Source organism: Xenopus laevis, chromosome 1L, assembly GCF_017654675.1.
Source record: "Xenopus laevis strain J_2021 chromosome 1L, Xenopus_laevis_v10.1, whole genome shotgun sequence".
NCBI classification, from domain to species: Eukaryota; Metazoa; Chordata; class Amphibia; order Anura; family Pipidae; genus Xenopus; species Xenopus laevis.
The window spans coordinates 180,457,381-180,469,929 of NC_054371.1; the positions used below are offsets into that span (position 1 = coordinate 180,457,381).

Sequence of the window (12,549 nt, forward strand, 5' to 3'; positions counted from 1 at the left end):
CGCATTTTCGTGAAAGACACTAGGCAGTCTGAGAGAGACGGGACCGGACACGGGGTAGGCGACAGAGCAGGTACGTGCCCCCCAGCTTTGCGCCCTAGGCACGTGCCTACTCTGCCTACCCCTAGTTCCAGCCCTGACTGGGGGTACTTCATTTATTCTAATACACAAGTTTTAGTGAGTCATGTGACAAAAATGACATCAGAAGTCACAATTTATAACTGATGACATCAGAACTCACAATTTATAACTGATGACATCAGAACTCACAATTTATAACTGATGACATCAGAACTCACCGTTTATAAGAATATAATTTACAAGATATTTATGGCTTTTGTGTATGATATAAATATACACTGACTGAGTGCCAGGCACCCACAAAAAATTCAAGAGCATAATAAAAGCTAAAACAGACAAATGGAATGTAAGTCAGTGTGTATGTGACAAAGCAGGAAGCTCCTATGGAGGAACATCTTAGTTGAATAGTCGCATACCAGGCGGCCACACGAAGACAGTTACAGCGCACATCTGTATTGGCTGCTATGTTAAAAAACATAAAGCATAAAACATCTTCATTTAATATGCGCCCTGCCCTTAGTCTATAGTAGTGGGTGTGACTACCAGTCAGGACAGCAGGGAGCAAACGCCCTGAAGCGATAGCTAAATCGGCTTCAGCTTTCAACGGCCTCTGGCCAATAGCAAGGCAGCAGTGACTGACGTAACGAAAACGGACCAATGGGGAGGAGACACGCCGGGTAGATATGAATGGGTCGCTGAGTCAGAGCCCAAAATAATTCCTACCCGGCTAACGCTGTGCTTCCTTCTTCCTCCCTGTCCCCCGTCTCCCAATCTACCCCACAGATCCCCTGCACCCCTTCAACATGGTGGTCGTGGGAGCCCCCAAAGTGATCTTTATTCCCGGGAATCAGTGTGAGCAGGCCGACGCCTTGGGATCCGTAATGTTACCCATAAGCAGCCCGAGCAGTCCGGAGTCCGTCAGCAATGAGCAACCCCCAAGGAAGAGACAGAGACTCACCCACCTTAGCTCGGAGGAAAAAGCGCTTAGAAGGTGCGTCCGCTGGTTTCTCTGCTTCTCTCTAGCTGTACTACTGGCCCACTGAGCCGCGGCAGCTGCAGAGCCTCGGTCTGTACATTACTGGGGTGTATCTGTTATTAATCAGGAGCACTCAGGCTGCTGGGAGTTGTAGTACAGCTGGGAGTCCCATCTGGAATTTCATTCATTCACCCCCAGTGTCACTGAGGGCTAGGGCCCAGGCAATACAGCCGCAGCACGGGGGGTGGGATATTTGCACAATTATTCCTTAAATATTGTCATTTTCCTCTCTGTGATTATTCCCTGCCTGTCTTATAGTATAGGGGCTGTATTTCCTGCCTGTCATATAATACAGGGTTGTATTCCCTGCCCATGTGTTGATATAAAAACGTTGTATTCCCTGCCCATCAGATAATAGAAAAAGGTTGTATTCCCTGCCCATGTGATAATAGAAAAAATTAGTATTCCCTGCCCATGAGATGATATAAAAAGGTTGTATTCCCTGCCCATCAGATAATAGAAAAAGGTTGTATTCCCTGCCCATCAGATAATAGAAAAAGGTTGTATTCCCTGCCCATGAGATAATAGAAAAATGTTGTATTCCCTGCCCATGAGATGATATAAAAAGGTTGTATTCCCTGCCCATCGGATAATAGAAAAGGTTGTATTCCCTGCCCATGTGATAATAGAAAAATGTTGTATTCCCTGCCCATGAGATGATATAAAAAGGTTGTATTCCCTGCCCATCAGATAATAGAAAAGGTTGTATTCCCTGCCCATGTGATAATAGAAAAATGTTGTATTCCCTGCCCATGAGATGATATAAAAAGGTTGTATTCCCTGCCCATCAGATAATAGAAAAATGTTGTATTCCCTGCCCATGTGATAATAAAAAAATGTTGTATTCCCTGCCCATGAGATAATATAAAAATTTTGTATTCCCTGCCCATGAGATGATATAAAAATGTTGTATTCCCTGCTCATTGCTACTTCCAAACCATATGTTGGTCCAATAAAATGCATCTTGCTAATGTTCTCATTCATATTAAGCTTTATTAAGGGCTTTAGTCTCAGAGACCTGTAAACAAGATAACTATATCCCATAACAATCCTAGAACACCCCATCCTATTACCTCTAAGATGCTTTTCTGAATGGGATTTTCTTATATTCTGATGACATTTTTCCAATGCCTGCTCTGTAGGAGTCTGAGCAATCTGCTGCATAATCCTGCCTGCGTGGCAACAAAGGGAGCTGCCTCCAGTGACGTCAAGGCTCCTACCAGAGCAATTAAATTTGTACAGAACTGGGTTTTTTTTTTAAATGTTCCTTTCCTGGAACTGGCTTGCTCAACATGTAACTTCTGCTTGGTGGTGGGGCTGTTTTAAACCGTTTCCCAGAATTTGTTTTAAGCAGGAAAAGTACATTAACTGCACCACAGTTCCTTTATTTAGAGAATGCAGGGTGTTAGTAGAGTTCAGCAACATATGGAGGATTGTATGTCTTACCCTAAATTAAAGTCCAGCGGGCCATACCTTCTAGCTGGGGGACAATGTAGGATGTCACACAATGCTGAGAGTTGTAGTACAGCAATATTAGTTGAACTGTAGGTTAGACATTTTCATTTTATTTTTATAAAAAGAAAGGTTATTGCTAATCATCGAGGAGTTCTAGTCCATTAAAGAAGCTGAGGAATTTCTTGAATTCTAATATTTTAAAAAGGGGGTAACGTCGTTACTCATGTTTCAGTGCATCTTGACATCGCTAAGCACCAATCAGTGTTTGTGTATGATAAAAGAGAATGTACCACCATTATAAAATATGAGAATATTAGAAACCAGAGTTTCATGACTTTCTATAAAAGCCTCTGGCTTTTTTCCTATATTGAGAAGGAATTCCTGCATGGCTTTAATATCCTTATGTTTTACAGTTGGGGGTACTTTATTCACTATACCGTTTACAGGTTATTCATGGCCGCAACATTATTCTTTAATCATTTCTCTGTGACCATAGAGTCTAATATATCATTGATGTACAGTAGAACCTGTTACACAAATAACTTTTCCCTAGTAATGGGCTGTGCCACTGCCATACAAGTTCACTGTCATTGCTCAGCAGTACAGTGACAGCAGTATGACTGGTTAGTGAAGATGAGGTGACAGTTAGCCTCGGCTGGGAGGGGAAGCGCAGCACTAAATAGAAACACTGAAGTGTTAGCAACTTTATCTTTTTGCTTAGCAGACAAACCAGAGCTTCAAGGAAAGTCCTCTAATCCTATTCATTTCTTCTACACTGGCAGTAAGCTTTGCTTTTCAGTTAACAGATTCCATGATACATTTTGAAATTGTTAATATTTATCCTCCATGGCCTATAGTTACTTCTCCTTATCTTGGCCCCAAAATATCTGCCACCGTGGCAACTGTTTTATAATCTAAGAATAGTGTGCCATCTTCACAACATGAATGTTATCAGATACCCGAAGAAAGAGGAAATGAACTTTGCTTATCGCCAAGAATGTATTCACGCTCCTACCCTTTACAGTTCCTCTTTAAAAAAAAAAAAAAAAATTAAAAAAGCATTCTGTGCTGGCCATATAGGCTTCACAGCTTCTTCTTTATTCGTGGAGCCGCTTCCCATATGAAAGTATTCTGTATCTGGCAATATGTATGAACTCTGCATAAAACACAATCACATAATCTTAGGGAAGATTAGTGGGGCTCATTTGCTCATATTGGAAAAAAATCAGTAACCAGTTAGGGACTTTAGTTTAATTATTGGTTGCTGTCACTGAGCTTTTGGTGATAATTGGCAGCATTACACCATTGTACTATCACTATATTCACTGATTATATATCGTATCAAATTGGTAATCGTGCATTGGTGTGAAGACTGGAAAAATCTAGTAATGTCCCTTAGTGCTGTCTTGAAGGGATGTCATCAAATTCTATAGGCGGTAGCTGCTCTACGTAGCACCCACTGTCTCTCTGGGATTGTCTTTATCAATTTGTGCTATATTTACTTGTTATAAGACTTGGATGTCCAAGAAAAAAAATACTGCTGCAGCACCTCTTTGTTGCAAAAAGCGAAAAGCTGAATTTATTAGGTCAGAGAACTAGGCAATGTTTTGAGCTTACTTTCTCCCTTCACTTTTTGCAACAAAGAGGTGCTGCAGCGGTATATTTTTCTTGTATGGCTATGTGACCCCTGGCAAGGGTTTCTGGACTGCTTTGCACCCAATTCACAAGATTATCCAAGGTGGTTGAATCACACACAATTTCTACTACTTTTCATAAGACTAGCATGTCCAGCCTGAGGCCCTCCAGCTGCTACAAAGGGCTGCAATTTGGAGATCTGAAGATATTGGGACTTGTAATGAAACAACAACTGGAATGTACCAAGGAGATAACCATGTTTATGTAAAATGAGCATATTGTTTTGTGTTTGTTTAACTGAACCTATAAAGTCTCTCTAAGTGAGTAAATCTAAATTCTGCTCTCAGTATATCGGGTATCTCAGACTTTTAGCTGGCATGGGCCACATCTGCCAGTAACTGGGAGGGAATGTACTGCATACATCACATACACATACACCGCATACATCACATACTGACACATTGCATGCCAGTTGCAGCTTGTTGGTCAGTGACGGGAACCATCTGTTTGTCTCTCGTTCTGATGCAACATCCTGCAATTGTACTCTGTTATCACTCTGTACCAGCAGCCGATTATTTTCTATTTATTCATTACTTGGGTCACTAAGTATAAGCCATCTCTGTTGCCTATACCTTATTTTGTATACAGTGGCTGCCCCCACCTGCTGTGATTCTATATCTATCGTGTTTATAAACATTGGCCAAATGCTTACATTCTTCTGTCTGCCTCCCTCCATCCATGGGCAAGGGATGATTTTTCTACTGATAAACTGAGAAAACATCTTTGTTTGTGTGCGTGCAAATGTGCACCTTTCTCCCTGCTAACTTTCCTTTTCTACTTTTTTTTTTTTCCAGAAAATTAAAAAACAGAGTAGCAGCACAGACTGCTCGGGACAGGAAAAAAGCCAGAATGAGTGAACTGGAACAGCAAGTGATAGATTTAGAAATGGAGGTAATTTTTCTAATTTCTTATTGCCATTTTTTTTTTTATAACTCTTTATTTAAGTAGTTTTATGAATTTTACACAAATAATAAGTAGGACAAAATAGGAAACATAAGAAACATAAGAAAACAGAAAAGAAAAAAAAAACATTATACAGTTGAGAAACTGAAGTATGCAAGGTTGTGGATATGATTGACTAAATACAATAAAATAGCATAGTGTCTTAAGGTTTCACAAGGTGCAGCCCCACTCCACATCAAGGTTTGGAGTATGGTATCTGGGTAAACCAGTCAAAGAGTGATATGGAGGTAGGAGGTATAGGTCTAAAGTATCGCAGAAAAATTGAAAAATGGAAAGGAGGACTTGGTGCAAAGAGGCCCTGATCAAAGAACGTAGTCGTGTCCATATTCTGCAGTCATAAACTGCGCATGCTGTATAGGCGCTCTGGGCCCCTAAATTCTGGAAGATCATAGTGACTATGCTGTTGTGTGAATGTTGGGAAAATGATATATCCAATTCGTCCATACCTTATCGTAAGCCGAAGTGCTGTGATTATGTATCGCTGACATATATTCCATTCTACGTATGTCTTCCACTTTATCTTGCACTTCAGTCATAGTAGGAGCTAATCTTTGTTTCCACTTTGAACATATAAGTCTCCGAGCCGCTGTCAGTATGTGGTTCATTAACCTTTGATCTGCCTTGGGATTCCCCTCGAGGGGTCTACCCAGTATATATATCCAAGGATCAAGTGGTACGTTCTTATTGCCATTTTAATACATATATTGCAGCGATAAAAAGAGACCCAGTTTCTCTTGCTGTACATAAATTATTTCCCTGCATATATATGCATCTATATACGTACGTGTGAGTGGCTGTTTTGCTCAATTCTCCATAGATATAAATCAGTAGATGCCCTAGAGATGACAAGTATTTGAAACTGTGACTGCCTACTTTCAGTACATGTATAGCCAAAAGTTAGATGTAATAGGCACTGAAGTACCCCTTGTTCTATGGGCCTCCAGGGGCGTAAGTATAATTTTGACAAACCACTGAAGAATGTCTTGGGTAAGGCATGAAATATTAGATGTGCATCAAAGGAATGTTGATTCACACATTGCGATGTTTTGAGGGAAAATAAATATCTGATAAACTATTCAGAAATGCTGCATATTTCCCTTTAAGCATATTTGGTATTCCCTGCAATTTACAATGTTTTTGGAATTCAAACTGGAATGTGAATTGTTTTTTTAAAACACACTTCAGGCACATATAACTTAAAACTAAACATACCCTGGTGCAACTATTCAGCTATGCATTAATTCAGCATTTCATAGCTGTTCCTGCTTTACTGGTCCTCTCATTGCTGTTAGGCTGCTGGTGTATTTGCATGAGTATTTTCCATATTATAGTACTAGCAAGTTTTGTATACTACTTTTTGTTTGTAATGTTAATTCATTACCCCCACCCTGACCCTTGAAAAGAGGGAGGTTGTGACAGACTTGAATAGAAATAGATCCAGTACGTCTGGCCCCTGGGTGCACCAGTCTAGCATGTATGGGCGTTGGTCATTTTAGTCTTTTATACTTGACAGTCTGCTTGCAAGCAAAGGAGGACTACCTAGTGCCTGGTGGCAAAAGCTTTTGTCTTGGGGCACTTTATCTCTTGTGTTACATCTTCTCTCCTGAAACAGGCAAGTTAGCACATGCATCTTGTTTATACCTTTTTGTAATGCTGAAATACAAGATACCAGATTAGGTTAAAAAAACCTAGTATCTAGTAAATAGGCTATCTGCATAACCTGTGTGCTTGCAGGTGCGCATAATTCTTCCTTTGGTTTAGTGAAGAAAGTGTGGTGGGGCACAATGTAGAACAACCTTTTATATTGCTTACTGGGGTACAATCCAGAGTAAGATTAAGCAATAAGCATAATGTTTTTGCTTTTGTCTAAGGCACCTTTTTACATAAAAAAAACTTCAGTAACAGTATCCTGAGTAGTAGAAATGGTTTCTTTTATAAGGGCAAAGACACGGGCCGACTGTCACCCAGCGACAAATCTCCTCTTCTTCAGGGTGACTAATTTCCCCCGAACTGCCTCCCCTGTGGCACTCGGACAGCTTCGTTTTCCGAAGTCGCCCAAAGTTGTTTCACGAGACTGAACTCAAAGCTTAGCAACTAGAAGTGATCAATTGGGCCTGGGTCTTGTGCAGTTTTTTTATTGATTTATTTTATATGTCTGATCTCCCTGTATTCATGAAGCACATAGCTGATAAATAGTTGTTCTTGAGAACCCTGGCCTCTCTGCCCTTGTGTGCTCAGTGGCAAGTCTAAATACTTTGCAGATGAAACCGATATCATGGGTCAAAGCTCAAAGAGCTGCCTGGCGGTAAATTGAGCATTCGTGCCTAATGTCATGTGTTTGATCTCTTCCAGAATGAGAAGCTTTTAATTGAAAACCAGATTTTAAGAGAAAAATCTCATGGCTTGTTGACTGAAAACCAGGAGCTACGCCAAAGATTGGGCCTAAGCACCCTGGAGTTAAAGAAAGAAGAAGAAGAAGAATCACAGGTGATTATCTTGTCCATTAATTTATCAGCATCGTATTTTTGGTTTTTGTTATAAAAGGCCATGGTACATGCTGAGGGATAGGCGCCATTATATAAAATTCCCATTTAATTCAGATTTAAATATGTTTAAATCTGTTCTTTGTGTTTCCCGACTGCCTGGAGTCTGTGGCTATTACCCATTGGAAGTAAGAGTGGAATAATACCAGACCTCTTATTCATGTGATTTGGGCACAGACTCTAGCTGTAACTTACTTTGTTTGCTCACCCCTCCCCTGTCAAACAAGCTGCACTCTTACTTGCATGGCATTTCCTTGTTTGTCCAGGAAGTACTGATCCTCCGTAAATAAAGAAAACTATGCTGAGCCATCTAATGATTGCTCTTTATTTGCATGCAGTAAAGAGATGACTGGAAATCACATCAGCAGGATAAAATGTACTGCTGACATTACTCTGCTGCACAGCCTGCTAAATTAAATGATATTTTAATGATCAGACTTGCTGGCCTGAAGGCCACCTGTTCCTATTAGTTTAAGCTGTCAGCCTGAACTGTCTCAACTGCCAAAAGTGAAGAGGAACCGCAACTTCCCCGGAGAAGAAACGTCCAAAGTTCACACCAGTTACTGCAATTTTAGTGATTTAAATGGAAATCACTTAAGGGACATCCACCTTGTGGCCCTATGGCTTCTGAACTACAACTTGTAATATCCAGCAGCCTTTCTATATCATTGGTTGTAATTTAACTACATCTCAAAGGCTTTTAGCTGTTTCTGCAGTAAAGAGTTGCTTGTTAACCTTTGCATGCCTTGCTTTACCCAATGTAATTTGGGTAACAATATAGTGTATTGCATATGCCTGTGTTACTGTCCTGGCTTGCACAGCTATGTAACCTGCCTACTTTCTGGATTTTTCTTCCAGGAGCTGAATCAGTCCAGAAAAGATAAAGTCAGGCCGGAGACCGGGTCCGCTGAGTCCGCAGCACTCAGACTATGTGCCCCTCTGCAGCAGGAGCAGGCCCAGATGTCTCTGAACCTGACAGTGTCTACATGGATCCTGACAGCCCTGACACTTCAGACTCTGAGGTGAGCAGATGTCTCCTTATCATTCAAACTGTAGGCTCTGGCTCTGCCACTAGACTGTTTGGAGTTACACTCTTAGAGTGTTGAATGAATTAGGGCTTTTTTGGCTACATGTACCTCCCTAAGCTATTCTAAAGAAAGCTATGGTGCATGGAGTGTTTAAACCACTGCTATGCTCAGGAAGGAAACGGCAGTGATCAAAACACCCTTATGTGCTTATCACCACCAAAAGAGACTTGGGAAAACATGCTTCCTATATCTCCAGTTTGTTAAGCCTAGCTTTCAAGAGTTGTGTCTTCCTTCCTGTTTTGAAGGGAAATGTGCCATATCAAAAAACACACTTCTCATTCGTTTGGGGCATATTTACTAAAGGGTGAAAGTTGACATTTGGTGTTTGATCACCAAAAATGAAAATTTGTGACGACATTGACATTCTTCATTCATTAAAAGAAGAGTATGTCAAGTTTTGGCAAACTAACTTAGCACTGGTGAAATTTTTATTTACTTTGGTGAAAATTCACTTATTTTTGCCAAAGCGAAATTTCTCCAGGGAGCCTTTGCCAGTTTACAAAGGGCATAAGAATGAATTTTTGCCCAGAGAAATTGCTTCAGGTTAATGCTGGTAAACTGCCATTATAAAGATAGAGCAGCCATCTCATGAGCTATGTCACTTACACAATTTCTTCATGGTGAAAAATCTAAGAATTTTCCCTACTACAGTTGTATGGGGGAAATACACTGATGGATTTTTACAGAGAATCCACTGCAGGAGAAAATTTGACACGTTTCTCTTACAGCAAACTTTGGTGGTGAAGTTAGACAAGGAGAAAATTCACAATGCACCCATATTTTGTTTTTCTGCACAGGGAGTTGCATTTATTTTGGCAATTGTATTCATATTTTATTTATACTGATGCATAAAATACAAAGTTTATCAGTATAATTTTTTTTAAGGAAATGGACAGTTGAGTATTAGCTGACATATTTTTTTATGCCTTAGAACGCCAAAACTTTAAAGTAATTACCAGAACACACATGTATGGGGGAAATACACAAAAACCCTGTTGTCCTGACCCATGCAGATAACTTGTTCCAAGCAAATTCCCTTTAGAGTACCAATGTATCCTCAGGATATCGGATCCTCTGGCTGACATGTGAATCATATGTAAAAGCAGACTCCAACTCAAAGTGTTAAAGGGATCTTTAAAACTTTGAGTGTGTTGAACTTTTTCCCTTTTGGGATACTGATGCAACGCTGTAGTTTCTACAGTCTATGGCAATCCATTTTTGCCAGCTTTGTTTTCCCAGCTTTGTTATTCTATCTTCTTCAAACCTATAAATGACTTTGTATGTCTCTCTTACAGTCTGATCTCTTGTTGGGCCTTCTGGAAAGCCTGGACTCAGACTTGTTGCTTGCCTATGAAGGAGCACTTGCTGGAAGCCCAGATGAAGAGCTCAAGGGAGAAGAATCAGATTCCATATCCTCCTCCCCATCTTCTCCTGTGGGGACCCCATCAGCCAAGCTGGACGCCATTAATGAACTGATCCGATTCGATCACGTGTACACCAAGCCACTAAGCACAGAGGAAGACTCTGCGCAAGGTGTTGAGACCAGCATAGTAGTTAAAATGGAGGAAGCATCTTTCAGCCCTACCTGCGAAGATGACCTGACCTGTGTGAAACAGGAACCACAAGAAGATGACCTAGTCCCCATCCTCGGAATGCAAAGCTTTTTGCCCTGTTCTGAAAACAACCTTGAAAAATCATCTAACATATTGGATACAGGAAGTGACTCTGGCTATGAAGGGTGTTCTTCACCCTTCAGTGACCTGTCCTCTCCTCTGAACTCTGACCGGGTTTGGGAAGACTCGTTCAGTACCGAACTTTTCCCCCAGCTTCTCCTCAGTGCCCATATGGACCAATCCATTTGTACTTCATCTCCTGTTGATGCCGTTTCTTTCTGGAGTCATAGCTCAGAGTTTGATGTACATTTTTAAATACATCTGTGATAAATCTAATACTGCCGTGCATTGCACCCTTTTCTTTCAGTATTGCCAGGTTATCAGGCTTTACCATACAGCTTTCTTTAACTGAAAAAGATATCTGCCAATGTCTTATCTTTTCTTAAGGTAAAATTGTTCTGTGATTCAGGAAGGGTCAGCTTAGAGCACAATATAAATCTTATTGATTGGAAACCTGTTTTTATTTTTTTTTTTTACTGTTGTACCCCAAAAGCACAAGAGGTACATTTCTTCAATCCAATGGTGAGATTTCTTATTTCGATAAGAAGCAAGGCAAACGGTTATTTATTTATTTATGTATTTTTGTTTTTCTAAGTACAACTTGCTCAGTGGTAGTTTCCCTTCCGTAATTGGGCACAGTGCGCCTATCCTTGTCACTGCATTGGTGTGCAGTGATGGAAGCCACACACAACCTTTATCTCAGTAATTATCTTTTTTTCTGTGCTGTTTTCCATCTTTTTTTTTTTTTTTTTAAGAAAGAAAAACAAATCTAGGTCATTGATGCTGTCACAAAGTATATACCAGTCTATGAAAGATTCAATGCTCATTAACCCCCAAACAAAGGATTCATTCCACCGCTTAAACGTGTTTGCCATTCATATAGCATCATTTATAGGTTATTTCCAATGATAGAATCCGAGCAACTTTTTGACGGGGCCGTGGGAGAAAGATTATGTGGGAGAATGATTCTACATTTTGCCAAGTGTTCGTGGAAATGAAAACTGAAGGGAAAGTATTAATGTAAATGAAGTATTTCTCATACATGTAGCTTGCAGAGTTGTTAGGAGAGTAGCATTCAGTGTGGCATCATAATGTACAAACACAGACTTCTATTTCTGTGATTAGATGTGGTCATTCTTTTTCTAGCTAAGATGGTGCTGGAAGATATTTCTGGTGCCACATAAGTACAAAATGCATTGTGTTGGCCATCTCTGGTTAACTCATTGCCACATTTTTTTAATTCCGTTTAATCTATAGACTTTCCCATTAGTTAAACGGTCTTTAGATTCGGCCTGATTTTGCTGATTTTAAAGAAACATTTTTGTTTGTACCTGCGATTACCTATTTTCAGCAAGTTTGCCTTTCTGTTAAAGATTTTCAGTTGTATTCCACAAATGTCCTTGTATATAACTTCTACCCACAGGGGGAGAAATGTACAGAACCACAGTATCCTGCAGATCAGACTTGTATTTTAAATTTACTGTGTAAATGAGATGATTATATATATTTCCACCATTTTTATTTTAGAGGTTAAGAAATTTGCTTTCTCCATTTAATATTTAAAACTACTATGCCATTAAAGTGCAATAAAAAACATCCTTGTGTTTTGTGCTTAATTTTTTGAAATTGTGAAAGCTTTCAAACTCCATAACCCTAAAGGTAACAACACACTGCTGTTATTCCTCCGATAATGGGCAAAATGCCCCTGTCTGGTAAGAAGAGAAATTCCACACAAAAAACACAGTGGAAGACCAAGGAAAACCTATTGGGTGGGTCTGGATTTTATGGGAGATTTAATATGTATAGCGCATCTAACAGGCCAAACAAAGGTTGGTACTCACTCAAGGTATTCTATAAATGTGGGCCTTGGCATTGATAATTCATATGCAGAGGTAATAACATTTTGACTTATATCAGGGTTCTGATTTTTTTCTTCCCTGCTACTGTATGTGTGGCTGAGGGTAACGAAGAGGAATCTGCACCTTTTTCCCCCAATGAATATATGATGCTGATCAGAG

General features: G+C 40.0%; 1 protein-coding gene across 1 annotated transcript; it reads left to right on the forward strand.

Moving 5' to 3' along the window:
- The first annotated feature begins 828 nt into the window (after window positions 1-828).
- xbp1.L (X-box binding protein 1 L homeolog) lies at window positions 829-12,127 on the forward strand. The gene is given in 6 exon segments (NM_001087054.1): window positions 829-1,069; window positions 5,059-5,155; window positions 7,580-7,714; window positions 8,629-8,685; window positions 8,712-8,792; window positions 10,154-12,127. Coding segments are annotated over 6 exon segments (1,191 nt in total). The 5' UTR covers window positions 829-881; the 3' UTR covers window positions 10,787-12,127.
- Window positions 12,128-12,549: the final 422 nt, after the last annotated feature.